Below are 21,096 nucleotides of genomic sequence, written 5' to 3'. Positions count from 1 at the left end.
TTCACAGGTTGAATAACTCTAATTTGTTGTAATACCTTCCGGGCATTATATGTACGAAATGTTTAGAGTCGTGAGTCTTAATATTGTTTCATGAATAGCACGTGCGCCGTGTATGGAAGATTTTTGAATTGTACATCCACATACTGCAACTGGCACGTGCGCGCGCCTTAAAAGTGATCAAGTGACAACGAAAACATTATTATCATTATCAAGTGACAACGAAAACATTATTATCATTATCATGTGGCAACAAAAAATGATTTCGTGAAAAACAGCCTGCCTTTGTTGACATGGTTCTAAATATGGTTCAGTTTTCGATTTTCACCATTGCATTACAGTAGAAATTAGAAAACATTGCATTACAGTAATAATAACACCTAATAAGTTCTTGTTCGTGCATTATGGCGTGCAGCATTCAAGAGTCAAGGTATTATGGTATTATAATATCAAGGTAAGTTAAATGCTAATTATTTAAATGTCTCTACACCATATAAGGAATTCAATTTGCCTTGAGCTAAAGAGGTGAAATTTAAGAGATTTTCTTTGATCAATAGTTACAAGTCACTAGATTAGAGAAATACGAGTCAACTGGTCACTTGAAATATATTTAAAACTCATGCAACAAACTCAAACTTATAAAAATATAAAACATTGCAAATGTGGAATCATCAATATTTTTGACATCTTTGACATGTAAGCGATTTGTTTTAATAGGATAAACGGAATTTAACGAAAGCTTTCTTGTCATTTTAGAAATTTTAGAATACGCAATCCCTAAAAATACCACAAGATAATATTGAGGAGCTCAACCAAATATATCTAAACACGTTAATAAATATAAAAATAACTTTATCAGACATTCTTCTCAACACATTAAAATAAGTTTAAACTAAGCTTATTAAACTGAACTACACCTGAAGGGGGGGGGGGGGGGGGGGGGGGGGGACCTGAAGTCATCCGTAGTGGTTAGTGAAACTGTTTCTGTTAAGCAATAAACGAATAAAATGACAAGGCTTGATTTGAGATTCCACTTTGACAGCTTAACTTGATCGAACTTCAGATTCAGTTATCTTGCAAAGCACCATCTAATATAGCATTTAATGGCATTTTAGTTGCTAAATCAAAATACAACTATCTGTAATTTAACTAACGAGATATTTAACCCCACAATTATTTCTCACTCACAAGTCTTGGGCCCCTGATCAAACATTTTCCCCAGATCACCAATGGAAGCATTTTGAGATCCCCTGGGTTTAGGCTTGCCCTGTGCGGCGCTCTGTTTCCAGGCTATGAAGTACAGGACATTAAATGCCAGGGGTAGAGAGTTGTCAGCGTTAGCGTAGAGGTCATGGTAAAGCCCAGCCGCCCCCATCAACACATCCCGTCGTAAGCCGCCCGGAGACGAGGTCAGGCAACCGTTCTCCGCCATCCCCTGGTAGAGTTTATAGTTTAGAGCATTGCACAACTGTTGAGAAAGTGAGGAGGTGGTGGGTGTCTTAATTATTATCCGAAAAAACAGTTAGTACCGCGAAGGGGGTGGGTGGGTCTTTTGAAAAATTCCAAAATTACACTTAGTCGACGTCACGTACAGAACTTAGTACCTGATTCCCCCCCCCCCCCCCCCCCCCCCCCCGGCCCCCCCCGGGATGAGGTGGTACTATACGTCATGTGGATAACATGATTATGTTCAATGTTGTTTCAATGTTGTATTGTAAGGTATAAAGTGGTGGTGTATTGTGTAAAGTTTAGCAGTATACAATATCTAATCACAAACACTGCATCATGACGCATACAGTGTGTTTCTTTCTCACATGATATTATAATGAACTAATCATGATCTATCTCTATGTCTGTCTCTCTTCCCCTCTCTGTCTCCTTATAATAAAGTAATAAGTACACAAATTGGGAACTATAACTGGGAAGTCACATAATGTATGTGAGTGTGTGAGTGTGAGTATGAGTGTGTCTACAAGAATATCACACTGTATTGCAAGTATTGCATAGGAACAGAGTAGTGTGCATGTAGTACACACTACAGATAATTACGCTCTCTGCTTATCCAACTTGTATGTCCGAGACTATATTATAGTATGTGCTCAATAATATGTATAATATATTATGTATTGTATATTCATCAAGGAAACAACTAAGATAAGTATTGTCTCCTGATCTCCATATTAAAATTTAGAACATGTCCCGGCATGATGACAACATCCGGGTATTACACGTGTAATAACGCCGGATATATGTTGATATATTTCAACACTTATAAGGGACTGCAACTGCACTCGACATGAGAGCAATAACCACTAACGCTCTTATATAATGACAGTATATATTATATCGAGTCATTAAGTTTGCTGCCTTCTCGCAGTATTTAAGATAAGAATGATCATGAGATCTCCTCAGTTAAATCGGAGTGATTATGCTGTTGCGTAATATTGTAAATCGATACATAATTTCGAATGTACATTATCATCAATGATCTCACGAATCCGATGTAAGTATTGTACGATCTTTGTTATGCATTAGATATTGTTAGGAAAATGCAGTAAACGGTTCAGTATGTATCTTGTGTTTGCAAGCCGGAAATGAAAGTAGACAATACAGGGTGACTAAAAACCACCACCGCATAATCATGATAATGTTTTGGGCCACCCCGGTCCCCAATAACACCTTTTTACTAATCAAGCCAATGTTTTTGCCTTTTTTGCCATGTTAGCTCAAATGGTTTCAAAGATGATGAAATCGAGTCGTGTTGAATAGAACCACAAGTATGGCGTGTGGGCCAACTAACCGGCAAACATTCCATAGTTGTTGACTGTTGAGCACCTTTTTAACTGGTAGACAGAGCTTGTTCAAATTGATCAATAAGACTGGTCAGACAAATTTGGCATTTTAAGGACTAGTATGAACCAAAAACCGATCAAGTTTGAGAGGCATTTGGACGATCAGTGACCACACGAAATTATAGACATGGTACGAAATGTTTGTTAAGTTTAATTGAATTCTGATGACATTTTAATGAAATTGGAGATAAACAAGTTAGGCCTAGGACAGGTATTTTTAGTAACCCTGTATTACCATTTACCTAATTTTAGATAAACCTCTGTATAAGAGCGTAATACAAAACAAAGTGCCAGAATGGAGAGCAGGAGAAGGAATCTTGCTATTTCTCAGAATGTAACATGAAACCAATACTACGCTAACAAGTTGTAACTAGTAACCATACCACTTGTCCTGGACATGACCGAAATTCTAAAGAACACACGCCTTCATTTCATAGGATTTAGGGAATAATACCATAATCCGCATAACAATACCAAATCGATAGAAGCCTTTGTACCAGTTTAGAGTGACTCTGAATAGCAGGGACGCCTCAAGGTTGGAAGAATATATTACTATGTAACGTAAAGTACGTGGTATTGAAACTTTGAGGTCTCATTCAATCCTATAATTAAAGTGGAGGAGATACAGGGCCGGGCCCGGTAGTCATGTACACTGGTACAGGTACCTTCTCATCTGCCAAACAGGTGTGCAGGTGCTGTATCTGATTCTGGGATCTCGCACTATTTAATTAACTGCAGACTTACTGCTACTGCACGTACTCCGCTAATGGTTGTTGTAAGAATAACCACCACCAGCAGAGCAGCAGATCTTCTGGAGAATCAAGCTAAAAATAGATCTGCAGGCCTTTTATCTTTGACATTTCTCGGGAGATTAGCGATTATAATGAGTGGGCTGAAGTTTAATAAAAGCAGATCATTGTAATAACGGATTCGGGGAAGTTGCGGTGGGCGGGTGGGTATACTTTACTTAAAATAAATAATAATAAATGGTGTTTAAAACAGTGCTATTAAAGAAGGAAATAACAGAAATAAAAACAGGGAGCGGGATCCAGAGTTACACAATATCTTAGCTTGATTTCTAGGAAAATGCAGAGTGGTGTATCTTACTACTAGTAAAGATATATTGTGAAGCAATTACAGCAGGAATTATGGTTGAAATGGTTGTGTGTTGACACTGGACGACCACAAAATGTATTCGCAACATGTCTTTATGGTGATTCGGGGAAATTAATAATAATACTGCTTTTACTCAAGCAGGTATCTATTATCTAACTCCAAGATCAGAGTTATCAAACACCTTGTTTAGTATCTACCTATGTTTGTGAGTTTACACATTGCATGGCTCACAAACATTATCCTGATCCATTCAAGTTGGATCAAATCAGAGGAACAACCATTTAGGTGATCATGCAAAAACCGCAAATTATGCGATCCCGCAACTCTTTTGATCATTAGGTTACAAAATTAAAGATAAAAGTGCAGAAAATATGTGGTAAATTGTGCGATTCCGCAACCGCCGCAACTAATTGGTGCCTCTGAGACAAATCGAAAGATCGATTGAGAAATGGAAGTAAAGATCAAAAGGGAACTCAAGCAAAGAGCAGAGTTAACCAGTACAAACGAGCAAGAACATATGTTTTTACCACGTTTGGTAATAGAAAAAGAATGCGGTATAACAAATAATGGTGCACTCAAGAATGCAATCCATCTCGCATATAATAAGTAAAAACGATATAAAAACGAGCAAAGTATTTGACTATATAAAGCACTGACGGTATTTGTAACGCTCCCACTGCAGAACTTGAAGCATTCTTTGTGTGAGGTCCCCTGCACATAGAACAAGTGCAGACTTATAAAAGGAGCGGAATACACTGGAAATACACGGGGCAATGGGCATGGTGCTAAGAATAACATGACTCCTGAAATAATATCATCAAATGCTGTACTAGTATTGTGCAACATGTATTGCCAGATACCATCACTAAAATGGGTTCACTTACATTGCCTCCGTTAGGTATTCGTATGTAGTTTCAGTTACATGATGTGTTCTGTATGCCGTATGATAGAAACTACATTGGCCCACCAAATCATTTAAATAAACAAAAGTTTCGGTAAAACGCATGAATAAGTAATAAGTTGCATGAGTTTTTGTGAATATGCCGTGTTGATGCCGGGTACTCACTTGGATATCTCTCATCAGGAAGTATAGATCCGGATAGGTTATGGTGATGTCCTCACTGTCAAGTGTTATCATACAGAACCTAGCTCCAGTCAGTAAGGATCCCAAGTCTGCTGGTGTTACGAATGGTGATATGTGCGGTGCGATACCACCTGAAACAAGCCTGGTTATTAAACAACTAGTACAGTGCAGGAGCGCAGTTAAAAGTTAACTTCTAATAAGAATAATAAGAATGGTTAATATTAAGTTGATTACCCAAATAAACAACAGGGACAGCCCATTATTATCATAGGTAGACAAAAGGTAAGTAGACAAAAGATAAACTAGATTCAGTCACGGGATTGCTACTCAAATCTGCTGTTTCAAAGCGTGATAACGGACTGACTAGTGATTAAGATACCACTAGATGACCAATAGAGACCTCTAATGCTACCAATAATCAGGGGTTTATGTAGCGATAACCGACCACATGCAGCTCATACTAAATGCAACATATCTGCATTTATGGCAACAATGTGTGCAATTGTAATCAGTTGACCCAATTTTTGCCGATTTCTCTGTATTTTCTAGCAAATTTTTGTCAAAATCTAAATCGGAGATGACCTCACTTAGTCACATTAACATTCTATAACCTTCAATTGCAATACCACATTCATTGCGCCGTCAAAATGCCTAATTCGTGCCCCCAGGCCTATATAAACTTAAATTCGAGAACAAATGAACAATTCCTCTTCGTCAAGAATAATTTCACTGTACAAGATTTGGAAGTATAAACAGCACGCAAAGTTCAATAATATGCAAGAAGGCTGCAATAAGTAGGTGCAGACATCTGTCAAACCAATCTCGCAGAATTCATCGTGGAACTGAATTAAATAGGTCTCTAGCTAAACGTCTTCTATTATTAAATTTCAATGTACCAGTGTGTACCAGTACCACTTCTAGTTCTAGGACATTGACATTGTTTTATTTAAATTTATTCGAGCTTTTCATTTAGAATTAAAACAAGTTCTTCATATTATATACACTTGGTTAAAGCACTTCCATCCCATTATGTTTTTATTGACCCATTTTTCTGCATACAGAATTATATGCCGAAAACGTGCTTTAAATTTTAATTAATATGTAAACGTTATTTAATGCGCCCCTTTTTACCGTAATTACATTCACAATTGAGTTTGCATATTTATTTTTTAAAGGGACATGTGAAAATGACAATAACAGCTCATTATTCTCATAAAATTATCATAAAATAGTAGAATATATATTTTATAATAAGTTTCCCAATTTGATCAAAATATGTATGAAACGTTCTAGAAATTTCTAAGAACAAACCTGTTCTCTCGAGTTCAGCCTGCTGTAGACTGACCCGCAGCTGGTAAACTGTTTCAGCTGCGAACATAGACCCAATAAACACACCGTCAGGAGTGAGAACCCTCTCCACCTGAGAAATAGAAGTGATTACCTACCACCTAGCTAGGGTTTCAACATGTTAACCAGTTTCAACATGGTAAATGTACTAAGTTTCGATGTGGCAAAATGTGTTGTGTTCCAGTTTCACCATTTGTAGTGCGAATAAAACTGGTTCCTAATTCGGATCAGTGATGTATAGTTGAGTAGTGAGTACGTTGCACTGGCTTACTGTTTATAATGTACAGTTGATTAAACCCTTCTTCTATGGACCCTTACCCACATGTTACTACCGCTCTATTGAAGCCCTACACATTACTTCTTCTCTACTGAAGTCCTAAACGTCACTCCTGCTCTATTGAAGCCCTACACATTACTTCTTCTCTACTGAAGTCCTAAACGTCACTCCTGCTCTATTGAAGCCCTGCACATTACTTCTTCTCCACCGAAGTCCTAAACGTCACTTCCGCCCTCATGAAGCCCTGAAAATTTCTCCTGCATTTACCTCACTTAGTCCTTAGAAGACACTATTAGAGCCCACATCACCCCAAAGACCTTGAAGATCTAAGTTGACAATAGTTGGGCGAAAGACTTACCTTCTGGATCAACCGTCATACTAAAGCTTAACTAACAAGAATAGACACGATCCTAGTTGATGAACATCAGCTCACGCCAACAACGGCTCATTGAAATACTTCTAAATGGACAATCCGAAAACTATAGTTTTTAATAAATGAAACAGACTGGAGAAAATAAAATTTCCTTGAAGACCAACGAACAATTCGTGTAAATTATTTTTAATAGAATATGGAGAAGAATTAAATCTGTGAATTCGTGTTAACATTTGATTTTCAATATGTGAGATATTTGTGACAAGACCCATAGCTTGTTTTTCAAAATTGTGGACGTATAATAAAAACCCCGTAAAGATTTTATCTACCAATAAAATCTTTTTCTGTGTCCGTAGGGATCTGTTATAGATTGAATCGAGCTAGTTCCTAGCTCTCTCCTGATTCTTCTAGAACCTTCCACAAGGACCAAATATCTCTTGATATTTACGGGTTAAACCACTAGTCCGTAAAGAGGACAGTTAAAACCACTAGTTCGTAGAGAGGATAGTTAAACAACGGTTAACTACCTTGTTTTAATTATAAACTTAGACCTCTCCGAAACATGTAGGTTTAGCGTAAGGGTCAAGGTTCTGCGATCTTAGTTTGTTCAGGACTCCAATTATTCTGATTTTATCATCATACTATCTTTCACTTGAACTTCGAGTATCTATCTATTCTCCACGCACCGGTGATAACAATATAGATTACTAATGATGTACATGTATATTGTATCAATATATGTACACAATAAACAATCCACACACTCCGCAATGTAACTCAATGGAATGTTTGCTAGAACTACAAGTTCATAACAAGTTATTCAACTGATCAAACATACCGCCATGTGGAACGGGCACCTCATGACGCACGGAGTACATTGTACATTGTACATTGTTATCTCTTAGTTTCTTAATTATCATTCTGCAGCTAACTTTTAGAGTATTTATTCTCAACCTTCCGTACCAAATAGACGGGCCACGGGGCAAAAAGGTGCGAGAAGACGATTACATTTAACAATTTAAACCGTCACAAATCAGGGGCAAACGACAGAAATTATAGAATCTACACTATGAAGTACATTTGAGAGATCATATTATTATGAGGCGAAACACAAAATGTGATATGTCTAAAAAAGTATTATGATCTCAGTAAAACTAACAAATAGGATTATACAACCCGAGTTATTAACGTGAATTTCACAGTTATTCAAAGTATTTCAATATGTTCAGTAAGATATAAGTTATATTATACATTGCCGATTAAACATGCTTGACAAAGAGAGCCCACATAGTATAATATTGGAATATCTTGATCTGGCTAAAGCGGGTAGGCGGTCTGTGACAATTTCTGATTGGGCTACACTTGCGACTAGAAGTGTTGATACAATGCAGATAACCTCTCAGATATTGGGCACATATTTAAGTAAAACAGTTTAGTTTAAATGATTAACTTATATAATGATCCTGCAGCGACTTAATCATGTCTGGAGACGAACGGAAACGAAGTTGTTCTTAGTTTACGAATATACTGATTTGATGATACCTTTAATTTTAGCACCCCCACAGCGATAATTGAAGTGAAGTTCTACCACGTGCAGAGTGTTACCGCACGTGTAACCGTGCGCGTCCTAAAATTGCTAAAACTCACCTCTCTAAAGAGTTTAGGCAGTTCATTGACCCAATGTAGCCACAAGTTAGAGATTATCAAATCTTGGGAGCTGTTCTCAAATGGCAGGGTATCGTCAGACTCCAGCAGGATTTGCTCTGTCTTTAAGCCCTGTAGGGAATTAAGTACAACAGGAACGCTAAGAATTAGAGACTCAGTTAAACCCATGTTCAGGGAGTCAAGAGTTTGAAATAGTGTCAAATTTCAACTGGAACATTCAAAACAATTTTATAATTTTAAGACAGATTCTTAAGCTGTAACTGGAAACATTACAGTAGACGTTATATTAGGGGGCGATTTAAATTGTACGCATTTGCAAGGTGCACAGTGCACACAAATTGTTAAGTTCATGAAAACGATCACGATGGGAACATCATAACTTCTGGAATATAGTTACACGCTCGCAAAACATTGATCCAAGACTTTGAATATAAATGCCTCATTTAGGACCCTTCCCGATCACGTCCGGAGAGAGAGCCAACCATATTTGGAGTCGTTGACAAATTACTTTGTCACTTTTTGCTCAATTTAAACACCTGAATCGATGCGTTCGCCTGGTTTTCTTTGAACTGTACAATTTATTTTTTATCAAACTGTCTACAATCGGTTTATCAAAATATAATATAGGTATGTCAAAATTATGGAGTTCGATTTTAATTGGTTGCGACATATTATAATGTACTTATTTAGTGAAATACTATTAACCAAGGCGGTAAAGAGAAACACTATCAATAATCGACAAAGCCATTTACGAATGTGATCGAAAACTTGAGACTACATTAGTGAAATGCGCCGGGGACTGGGTTACAAAATATTCTCGTGAATGATTGGGTAATTTGGTAATTGAGCAATCATTTATATTGTCGCCAGATAACTACCCGTCTTGAGGGATGAACTTGAGTATTTAATCGTTAAACATCTAAATAATTAAATGTACCTCGATATTTTGCCTGGGAAGATTAAGACACTCCTGAGCAGTATCACACTCCACCACTGTATTTGTGGTGTAGGTGTTCACGTGTTTGTACACGTGACCTTTCCCCGCTCCCAGATCTACTATCTTGGGGAAGTCTCGGCTAATGTCGGTGATCCTATCTGGGGGAGGGGGTTGATTAATTGTCTGTTAGCTTGAAGAGCAGCTTAAATTGGTTTTAGTTAACTAGAAGAGTAAAGAGTTAAGGAAGTGGTTGTTGGCGTTTACTAATATAAAGTTGGGATACAACTGTATTTCCATAGTTTAGAGCCTCTTAACTGCTGTAAGCTCCTGTCTAGAGCCCCTCTAAATTAGACGGGTCAACCAACCATTTCTCGACAAAATATTAAATCGTTCACTTAAATGAACAGATATCATGCTCAGTCAATTGAAGTACTGTTCATAATATAACCAAGCAGCAAGCTTATGCACACCGAGGCAATGGAAATGGCTCCACATAGAATAATCAATTAGTTGCGTTTCATCAGAGGGCCATTTTATGAGATGATGATCGACTAGACACCATAACAATTCTTAGAATTTGCCATAGTTTAACAGAATATGAGTTCGTTGAATTTTACAATTATTACTGCCGAGGACTTTCCGCTCTCCAGCAAACGATTTATTTAAAAACAGCAACCAGCAGGTTAGTTGCCTATAACATAAAAACAATTTACGCATTTAACTTACCAGCCAATATCTCCGCAATCCCATCCTTCAGGTAGTCAAACTGGTGGTGATTAGGCAGTTTAGCAGCTCTGTTCCTTTGAAGTGCTTTCCTCTGGGAGTTAAAGGTCGAGACACTACGTAGCCGGAGACAGAGTAGGTTTCTCTTGGAGATAGAAGAAAGGGTTCGTGAGCAAAACATCTGGAAATGTTGCTTATTTATAGAAAATAAAACACGTCTCAAGCGGGCATAGTGTTATTTAACATGGTAAATTGAGGATCGTGCATCAGTTCATGAGCTATGTTAATTAAGCATCTTAAACTTGTTTGTATTTCATGGAGAGTGCCAAGAAAAACGGTGTTGCTAATTAATTAAGAATAAACTGATTATAATTTCTAAAACAGTTCACACACTCAATGAAATGAGCAACTAAAATTGATAAAAATGTAAGAAGAATAACAAATTTAAATCTAAAATAAATACCTAGAAATGACTATCATCAAAATACTTTATTAGTGGAAAATTAAAAGTCCCGAGTAGGCATCATCAACAGGTCTATGTACAACATAATCCCTTAAAAACCCGCCCGCCAGGGCCACATCACTGACAACCACATCCTCCGCATATTCCTGGATGGTTTCCTCTGAAGTCTTAGGACCACAATTATCACCCATACCATCTTCATACTTGTAGATAAAGACCTTGGTGTCGGTGATAGGTTTAGCACTGTTTATCATGGCAATACTGAAGCCGCTGTTATACGCAGACATGGAGTGAAGGGATCTCTTGTTGATCACAGTTTCCTCCTCCTCTTTGTGGAGCAACAAGATCTCATCAGCTGGGCGATCTGAGCTGGCTATCTGATCTAGGAGTTTCTTCTTCCGTTCTACACGCTCCATTTCCTCCATCATCTCACACTCTTGTTCATGAGCTCGACGTTCTTCTGATTCCTTTTCCTCCGCAAGCGTTTTCTCTTTGAGGTATGCTTCTTGTCGACTCTGAGCAACCCTGTTCTTTTGTATTATCTTGAAGTTATCTTTCTTGTAAGCTTCAACTTTGGCTGTAGTTTCTTCAACATCAACGGTGTTGGCAAAGTTAAATACAATTTCTTCAATATCTTCAAGATAATCATTAAACTCTCTCAAAGAAGGAAAATCATCCTCTGTTTTGTTATAGACTTTCAGGATACGCTTCCTGACATCAACCTCACGCTCCACACTAAAATCTTCAAATCTTTTAGTCTTAAACCCATTTTTCTTCAAGATTAGCTTGCAGCCCGGGCAGGGAGCGGAGCCTCTGATAAAGAGATGTTCCACACACTTGTCACAGAGATCATGTCCGCACTCGTTAACTAGGAGTTTCAGAGATTTGTTCTGATAGTTGCTGGTCCTACACCTCGGACACACTTCTTCTAATGTAGTCACTTGAGTCTGTGTCATAGTGAGGTATCAACAAAGTATCCGCGTCTGGAGTTAGCATGTTCACATCGTCATTCTTATCATGGTCATATTCTGCGAAAAATGAAGGTGATTAAGTCAAGCAAATGTGAATTCTGTTCAGATTGGAGAATGTAAAATATTGTTGAATGGAGAGAGGGAAGACCGATACATTTTTACCCATCAAAATTGTACATAATCATAAACAAAGTCAAGTTTATTTACTCAAATGGTAATAAATTAAACAATTTATAAAAGTAACAATCTGTAAACAATTCTAAACACAAAAATTCAACACTTCCGACAAATCATCGGAACGGCCATGGGTCACGGTATAATGCTATGTGCTACTAACTACAAATCAATCATTATAAACTTGATTTGTACACTGTTTCTTGCAAACGGGAATGGTCTCAAGCGAGCCTCAAATTTAGCTACAATCCAAGTCTATTCTTCACAAGTTATATCCTCAGCTCTATTCTTCAAATACTGCTCCGTTTTTCAAATTACCAGTCAATAACCCTGAGGCAAAATCCCTCAAATCTAGAAAATAAGATGAAGATGTATATAAACACTGTGCCACTAAACAGCAAATTGAGTCCACACCAAAGTTCATCTGCTTCCATTCTGAAAACCAACTAATAAATAAGATTTCCTTATTTCAGGGCAGCGTAGGCCTCTTCTTCTAATCTTTTCTTAACTCTAGATTCCTCTGTATTAATTTTATCAGAATACTGCGCCTGGAACTGTTGTTTTGTCATTCCTGTGTTCTGGGGCGCTCCAGGCTGAGTCATTGCTTCTGAACCCTTCAAGATTTCATCAAGATATGAGTCATCTGTCCTGAAATGAAATGATGGTCTTAGATTTCATTACAATTTTGGGGGGCCAATTTTTAATTTCAAGATATCTATAATAGATCAATAATATAAATTTTATCACTACACGGAAGATATTGGATGCCGATACAATTTGTAGATGAAAACAATTTTAAACATGTCTGACCGAATCAAATTCAAAGCTAAAAGATAATCCAAATAGATCAAAAATTGTGGGAAGCACGTGCTATAACTAACATACCAACTAACATACCAACTAATAACTAACATACCAACCTTATTTTATAAAGTTCTGTCTCTTGATAAACTGCCCAGGATCCAACAGGAAGGAAACACAATAACGTTGCTTTCATGAACTCCATCTTGGTCTGCCAGGCCATGGGTGTATACTTGAGGCTCTTCCCCGTAAAAGAGCTGAAAGCTCGCACGGCACTCATGGCTACGAAAAATGTGTTTGTAGTTGGAAATGAAATGGAAATAAAACTTTGGTTTGTGAAGGTGTAACGAACAAAGCCATAATCGTCCTGCCCGATAACCATACGCCCTAAAACCTGATCACGTGCTCAGAACTAAATACGTGCTTCTAGGGCATTGTCAGAGCAATTGGTATTTATAATTAAGGCAATATGGGTATCGGGCAAGAAGATGATAAAGTAAAAAAAGTTATGAGATTATCTGGTTGTAACATTATAATAACCTTAAACAAGTCTTCATCACGGATATAACATGGACGCATAAATGATCGCAGCATAATGCAATGGCTGCGTAGTAGCCGTTTCGTGAATAGAGCAGTCAATAAGGAAATATGATTTATAGGAACCAAGATGATACAAAGATTTAAGGAATACAATTTGTTAAATTTCAACGTTATCATTTATAATTAAGGTTACGGCGTCATCCATCGACAGGCTGTCTTTGATAGTACAGTTAGAATTATTTCCCATTTGTCTTAGATACAAAAGAGTCTGGAATATTGGGTCTAGAAATTCAAGGAAATTCCAGGTCTCCATATTATTCAGACTCTCACGTACAATGTACCTATGGTACTGAAGGATTTAAACACGTATTTAAGTAAGACGTTATCGGCAGGACTGTCAGGTTTCAATTATAAATATAATTTTTTATCTTAATTTTGGAACCTACTTATATTTACCGCTTTTACCATTTTTATTGAATAAAATACCATAACAACGTGTGAATTGGATTTAAATAGTTTTATTTTTCTCAGTGTAATTATTAAAACAATCGAGCACTTTCTAGGAAGCCACACCTGCTTGGAGAAATACCCGACAAGCTGCTACTGGTGGAGTTGGGTTTATGCTGACCAAGCAGGCCTACAAAGCAGTGAGTCTCATGAAATCGTTTGGGAAGCGAATTTTTCTCATATCCTTTGATGGAAACCCACGGCTTACAGTAATAACGGTGTACAGTCCCACTGAAGCAGCATCAAATGAAGAGGCAGAGGACTTTCACGAGGGACTAAGATCTGCATTAGGAGAGGTACCAGCTGCAGCCCATCATCTGCTAATGGTTGTTGGTGATCTTAACGCCCATCTTAGCAGATTGAATGAGGAGGATTCAGGTTGGTACTGGCATCGAGTATCCAACAGAAACGGATCGCTTCTCAGGGATACTTTGTTGGAGGGAAACCTTGAGGCAACAAACCACCGATTCCAGAAACGTCCCGGTAAACTATGGACGTATCTCTCTGACGGAACACTGAGCAAGAGTCAGATTGACTACATCCTGATAAGGAAGAAGTGGCGTAACTCAGTCAAGGACACTGTTGTCTCCAATTCTTTTAACTCTCTTGGGTCGGACCACCGTCTAGTAGTTAGTTCAGTCAAACTCAGCCTGCGAAAGTGCCAGAATGCACCTAGAGTAGTAAGATATGACTACAGACTGCTCAAAGAGAATAAGGAGTTGCAAGCCTTGTATTCTGTGGAGGTGAAAAACAGATTCTCTATGCTACTGGAGGAAGAATCTAGTGAGCAGAACGATCCCACGATTCAGTACGGAAAGCTTATGGATGCCGTGAAAGCAACCAATCATAAGTTGCTTAAGCCCATCCCAAGAAGACAACGTAACAACCCCTCCCAAGATCCTAGGGTATCGGAGAGGAGGAGAACTCTGTTTCAGGCCAAAGACGCATATCATGAGAATCCTACAGAGGAGAGTAGAGTGGTAGTTAAGGAGTGTAAGGATGCACTTGCAGTGAGCTACAAAGAGGTAGAGGAGGAGACTCTTGTTTCTCGGATCAGGCGGGCTGAGGATGCTGCTGACAGGTGCAAGAATAAAGAAAGCTGGGACCTTATTAATGACATAAATGGCAGGAAAAGCAAGCCATGCAGCCTGGTTGATGGAGGTAGTGCAGAGGGGAGATTGAAGAGCTGGAAGGACCATTTCACTAAGCTCCTGGGTCAACCACCATCTGTACCTGACCAGGAAATAGTTATCCAAACCATCCACCCCCAGCAGGATATAGAGACTGGTCTGTTTTGCAGGGAGGAGTTAGCGGAGGCGAGGAAGCAGATCAAGGAGGGTAAGGCCTATGGTGATGATGGCATAGCTCCAGAGATTCTCAAAAGAGTTGACATGGACGACCTGATTCTAGAGTTCTGTAACAGCGCTCTGGTTGATGGAAAAATCCCTGATCAATGGCGGCAACTCAACATCGTGCCTGTGCCAAAGAAAGGAAATCTAACTAAAGTGGATAACTACAGAGGAATCGCTCTTACGTCCATTGTTAGTAAGACCCTGAATCGTATGATCCTTAACAGAATCAAACCAGCGATGGAGAAAATCCTGAGGATCAACCAAAACGGATTTCGGGAGGGACGCAGTACCACCAGCCACATTCTGTGTCTAAGGAGGATCTTGGAGGGGGCTAGAGACAAAAACCTGACCGCCCTTCTCTTGTTCATCGATTTTAAAAAGGCCTTTGATAGCATTCATAGGGGTATATTGATGAAGATACTCCTGGCATATGGGATACCAGAGCCCATTGTTAGGCTGATAGATGCTATGTACAAGGACACCATGGCACGAGTCATCACGGAGGATGGTCTGACTGAAGCTTTCCTTATACTTGCTGGAGTTATGCAGGGAGATACACTGGCGCCCTACCTCTTCGTGATTGTCATTGACTATGTGATGACAACAGCACTTAGAGGCAAAGATCTGGGCTTCACTGTCAACCCCAGAAGAAGCAGGAGATACCCAGCAGTTAAGGTGACAGATGTCGACTTTGCTGAAGATCTTGCACTGACAACAGACACCGCAGAGCAAGCGCAAGATCTTCTCCTCAGTGTGGAGCTGGCTGCTAACTCCGTTGGACCCACCTCAACGAGAGTAAGACGAAGTACATCAGAGTCAATCTCTCTGAGTCTGACTCTACCGTCATTAAAGTAGCAAGTGGGCAGGAGATAGAGCAAGTCGATGACTTTGTCTACCTTGGAAGCAGAATAATGAGTGCGGAGAAGGACTTTGATGTTAGGAAAGCAAAGGCATGGGGGGCCTGTCATCAGTTAAAGACAACCTGGAAGTCTGGAATGCGCAGGGACTTAAAGATCCGTGTCTTTCGAGCAACGGTTGAGCCCGTACTCCTGTACGGCTCTGAAGCTTGGACGATAAGCCAATCCACGACTAAGCGGATCAATGGATGCTACACTAGAATGCTCCGGATGGCCTTGAACATACGTTGGCCACAAATCATCAACAACAGTGATTTATACGGCAACATCCCCAAGCCATCAGCGATGATAGCCTCCAGAAGAATGAGACTGGCTGGACATGTAGCCAGGCATGACGACCTTCTGGCAAACCAACTTCTGTTCTGGGACCCTCAGCATGGATACAGGAGACCGGGGAGGCCCCATCTTACGTTTCTGGACATGCTAAAGAAGGACACCAGCCTTTCCTGTGTTGAAGAGATAAGATCTGTTATGCTTGACCGCGACGTGTGGCGAGGAATTGTAGTTGCTCGGACCAAGAAGCCGACATAAGTCAGTTCTAGGAAGCCTGAAACAGCCCCATAGAATTGCACTGAAATTTATAACGATGGAATAAAGGTTAGGGTTAGGGTCAGGTTCGTGTTTAAATTAGGGTCAGGTTTAATAAAAGGAAGTGTAATACCTTCCGGCGGAATTCTACCGAGCCAATAATTGTTCATAAATCAACGCTTTATTAATACAGGGTGGGCCAAAAGTCAGTACCCATACGTTGGCCTTAATAGCTCCGCCGTGTTTTATATTTGAGAGCTGTTGCTTTGCAGATGGCATACTGTACTTACTGGTTCGAGGATTCCGTCGTCAAAATTTGAAAATTCGAATATTTTAGACCACGCCCATTCAATATTAAAACACCTATATTGTTTTCTCTGAACATACTGAACGCCTAATTTTTTTCAGAGACGGTAGATTATCAAATGTTGCATATATGATCTGAAAACATGGGGCAAAACGGATTAGAAATGACGAAGTTATCAAGCATTTTCTGTATCTCGTTAACAATATTGACTGGGTGATTATGTGACACCGTGACACGACACCTTAATTGGGCACCCTTAACAATTCCCATAATGTTTAACGGGGTAGTTAACGGGGGCACCTTATCACGTGATTAGGTAAACCAATCACCTAATCACACGTAATGAATAAACTCGTTATGCTTCATATCTCGGTCATCTGAGAAGCTACAGTTCTAATTCTTTCAGGACAAACGTAATTCGAATGGCCAAACACAATTCAATAACATTTAGCTTGATCCGACTATCCAAACTATCAAATAAATGTGAAAATGAACCTCCATTTGAAAAAAATGAACGCGAATATTTTTCGAGTTGACAAATTCCTCGAACCAGTGGTGGTACTAAGTCATACCAGAAAGAAGTATTTAAATTGGGCACTCAGTGACTGAGCTATAAAGGCCAACGTATGGGTACTGACTTTTGGCCCACCCTGTACATATATTGCCAACTGTTTTCTATCGATATCATAAAAATTTCAGATATTATTCGACAGAACTGAGTGACTTAATGATGAGCTTATTATTCAGCATGAAAAATGTTGTCAGAAACAATTCTTGATTAAGCTTTTGACAAGGTTAGGAAGCATCCTAAGTGTGAGATAAATATCGAATATCAATCCAATGTGATTAAGGTGTGATTCCAAGGTTAAATCATATTCTAATTATAACTATTGTTGGCTTCTATTTGCACGCCAAATTTACGTTGAAACTCGGCGGCAAGAACAGACCAAGCCATGGACTACAATCAAGTACGAACAAACAATTGCAATGCTGGGACCATCATCATACAAAACACGAGTCTAGCTATTGAAACGACCTAACTATCAACATTTAACAAAATGTATACTTAGTTCAGTATGAAAATAGTATGAGCTGGGGGAGCGCTCAACTACATTTTCCGAGATATAATTAGTAACACTACGAGTTCCCTGAACTGTACATCTGTACTTCTGTAGATACGCGAGGCTTTTATCAGCTTCATACCCTTCAGACAGATATTTAATTATGCCATAAATAGTAATCAGTCGTACTCAGAGAAGATGGTATTGGTAAATGGTATAAAAATTGTACGTAGGATAAAGGCATGTAACTTCGTTGAAATAATTGTCTGAATTTAACAATTCCAATTATAATACAATTTAACTTTCAGACAGTTTTTAGTAATGTTAGAGTCGAAACTAATTTGAAAACATCTTTTTAGAAGCCTCAAACCTAGAAGTCTTCGAGTTTTTTAATTAGTAGCTTCATGCTAGTGCTACTGACCACAACAAAGGTTGAGGCGCTATGATTTATTCATTGCAGTGGCCAAATAAAGTATAATGTACAAGGTTTAAGAACTTTTGGTCTGAATATGATATTAAAATGCCGGTCGCATATATATGCTGCAGTAAAAGTATATTATACACTAGCGCTATAATATAATAAAGTTCTTGCAGCACCGAATCAACTATTCCTATCATTATCCGATATAAAGGATTTTAGCAAGACTCACTACAGCAATATGTTAATTGCTGCAGGTACCCCAGGTATTCGTAATGATATCAAAATATATTCATATTATGAAAGGGTCTCGTCTACTTACGAATGAACAGGTATACGTCTTAAAATATTACTCTTACAATTTGGATGTCGGGCACTACAATATAATCATAAGATGTAATACAATCTGCGATCGGCCGAGGATATGGGTAAAAACAGAGGGCGGGGTTTTAAAGACTACCTTAAGTCTAGTGACGAGGCTGACATGAGGAACTGGTAGATCATGGATTAAATAAATAAGTTAGTAATTGCAATAAATAAAATAAATGTTAAAATTATGATATATTAAAAATGTGTTTAAAAAAACAAATCGGCTTCCTTACCAACTTGCATTGAAATTAGCTTTAACAGTGACGACACATCATCGCTCACCAATCTTCTGCCATTCCTGAATAGGAATTTCTGGATCCACCAAGTTTCAAGATTTTGAAGGGAAAGGTATGTAATCATCTGTGTTATTATCGTTAGACAAAAATTCAGCGGGTTTAATTTCCACTTCTTCTTCTTTAACTAATTTCTTCTTCTTTTTCCTTTGATGAGGGGTTCTATCATCGACAACAGCCGACATTGCCTTCTCCTTTACTGCCTTAGCACTAAAGTTAGCCTTTGTTGAGATGTTCATTGGCTGACCACCTCGCAAAGTCGCCACTTCCTTATGAAAGTCTTGTTCATGTCCACGAATTCTATTACTGAGATCTTGACTGACACAGTCTAACATTACTTTACCATCTGATACTGATTCCTTCACGGTGCTGTAGTCAAATGAAAGGGTTTCGAGTTTTTTAATGACTGAACCGTCGTAAAATAAGCTGTCTACTGCATTGGGTTTACTGATGGCATCCTTCTTGGAGTGGAAAGAAACAAACCTGAAAAACATGGAAAAAGTTATACTTTTTTAGTGGAAATAATGTGCTATTTTTGGACAGTACAAATCAATGGGACGAAAGCAGGAATACGTGATTTGTGGCCTTTTATCATAAATCAAAATGTACATTTCCAAAATGCACATGATTTAAATGTACGCAATCAAAATGTAATAACTGATATTATCCAGACCTGTCTTTAGGAACGAACTTGTTCCCCCACATGATTGTGTCATGTGTAGGGATGACTTCAAATGCCTGGACCGCCAGCAACTTATTGAAAAGATATACAACATCATGTTCCTGTGAAATTAATGATAAAATTGAATAGAATAACTTGATCTAGCTTAAAATAAAATTCATGAATCAAAAATATCTTTTACTCATAACTGAATTTCGAATTCATCAAATTATAGAACTTTTCCTCTTGACCGTTTCCAATATAACTACTGCTGTACAAGGCCAAGGGAAATTAAAAGAAACACTTTCTGTAACTAGTGGAGGCTGGTAGAAATTGCAGAACAAACCACAGAAAAATGTTTAGTATATAAAAAATAAATGTTGGGCTGTTTGTTTCAAGCATAAAAATGTCCATACCTGATTATCACAATAAGCCTGAACTAAGGCTTTGAAGTTTTTAAGTTCCTCGTTGGTTATAGGTATATTTATTCTTTGCCATGGATTTGGAGGTTGAATAACAAAGTATGCATACAGAACAAATATGGTGCCTTTACCAATGAGAATACCTCTATCAATTCCAACCACCAGATACTCAAAAAGCTCTCTTATATAGTCATATTGCTCCTGAAACAAAGTTAATAATGTACGTTGGAAAGTATAGAACCTGGGTCAAATATAGTTACTGTCAATTTACACTAAATAAACATTATGCTATCAAAGCAAAAAATGTGCAAAAAAAATTGTTAACGATTACATATGATGTACCTTTGGATTTGGGGAACAATAAATTACACATGACATGTTTCTTTTTTTCCAGAGATAATTGAAATCTGACAAAGTTTGCTCTGTCTTCCGAAACTCCTCCAGAAATAATGTAACATCTTTTTCAACCATACCTATTACCTTCAGGGAACATAGTTAGTAAAATCTCTTTGGAATACGTTTTAATACCAAGATGTGGTAAAAATACCAGAATTTTTATTCATTCATTCATGTAAGTAAATTATGAAATTTCAGTCAAGGTTTAGAGATCTTGTCATTTAAAACAATTTACTCTCAAATAGAAAGGCTGGGGAGTGGCTCAGCTTTGACTATCCTCCCAAATAGATGGTGCCTATCATTAAAATGCCACATGAATGAGGTGCAGCTCTTGAGCAATTTGGAAAATGAGCTTAGCATTGGGACTGGGAGCGTAGTCTAAACCTGACCCCCAAACTTTTAGCAGTGGATCTGCACAGAGGTGAATCCTGACTATCCAGCAACCCTCACAATCTACCTCCCTGGCCTTAGTAGTAGAACTTAGTACTACATACTTAGTACTACATATATTTACAGTACACTACAATGTAGATGTACTGCACTGA

At 38.3% G+C, this 21,096-nt stretch overlaps 2 protein-coding genes and 1 long non-coding RNA gene across 3 annotated transcripts; all 3 read right to left on the bottom strand.

The window, feature by feature from the left end:
* Positions 1–589: 589 nt before the first annotated feature.
* LOC134819504 (arginine-hydroxylase NDUFAF5, mitochondrial-like) lies at positions 590–11,864 on the bottom strand. The gene is made up of 7 exons (XM_063829468.1): positions 10,835–11,864; positions 10,375–10,552; positions 9,649–9,806; positions 8,694–8,822; positions 6,361–6,469; positions 5,032–5,180; positions 590–1,432 (listed from the first exon to the last, which is right to left on the bottom strand). The coding sequence occupies exons 2-7, from the start codon at positions 10,550–10,552 to the stop codon at positions 1,178–1,180; spliced, it is 978 nt and encodes a 325-aa protein (XP_063685538.1). The 5' UTR covers positions 10,835–11,864; the 3' UTR covers positions 590–1,177.
* LOC134819513 (CDK-activating kinase assembly factor MAT1-like) lies at positions 10,832–11,790 on the bottom strand. The gene has a single exon (XM_063829480.1). It carries the CDS (start codon positions 11,788–11,790, stop codon positions 10,864–10,866), a length of 927 nt encoding a protein of 308 aa, XP_063685550.1. The 3' UTR covers positions 10,832–10,863.
* Positions 11,865–12,003: 139 nt separating the features above from the next.
* On the bottom strand, positions 12,004–13,062 carry LOC134821285 (uncharacterized). Its single transcript, XR_010161003.1, has 2 exons — positions 12,900–13,062; positions 12,004–12,627 (listed from the first exon to the last, which is right to left on the bottom strand). It is a non-coding gene; the product is annotated as an uncharacterized LOC134821285 (long non-coding RNA).
* Positions 13,063–21,096: the final 8,034 nt, after the last annotated feature.

This window comes from Bolinopsis microptera, chromosome 1 (genome assembly GCF_026151205.1).
Source record: "Bolinopsis microptera isolate Bmic1 chromosome 1, MBARI_Bmic_1.0, whole genome shotgun sequence".
NCBI lineage: Eukaryota > Metazoa > Ctenophora > Tentaculata > Lobata > Bolinopsidae > Bolinopsis > Bolinopsis microptera.
This window is presented reverse-complemented; position numbering and strand designations above follow the sequence as displayed.

Bases quoted from the DNA above. Each gene is read 5' to 3' on its own strand.
- LOC134819504 (XM_063829468.1), bottom strand. From the start codon at position 10,552: ATGTTTTGCTCACGAACCCTTTCTTCTATCTCCAAGAGAAACCTACTC. The intron at 9,807-10,374 runs GTAAGTTAAATG...CCCCTCCCCCAG, and splicing joins GATTGCGGAGATATTGGCTG to ATAGGATCACCGACATTAGC. The intron at 6,470-8,693 runs GTGAGTTTTAGC...TCTATTTCTCAG, and splicing joins TGCCTAAACTCTTTAGAGAG to GTGGAGAGGGTTCTCACTCC.
- LOC134819513 (XM_063829480.1), bottom strand. From the start codon at position 11,790: ATGACACAGACTCAAGTGACTACATTAGAAGAAGTGTGTCCGAGGTGT.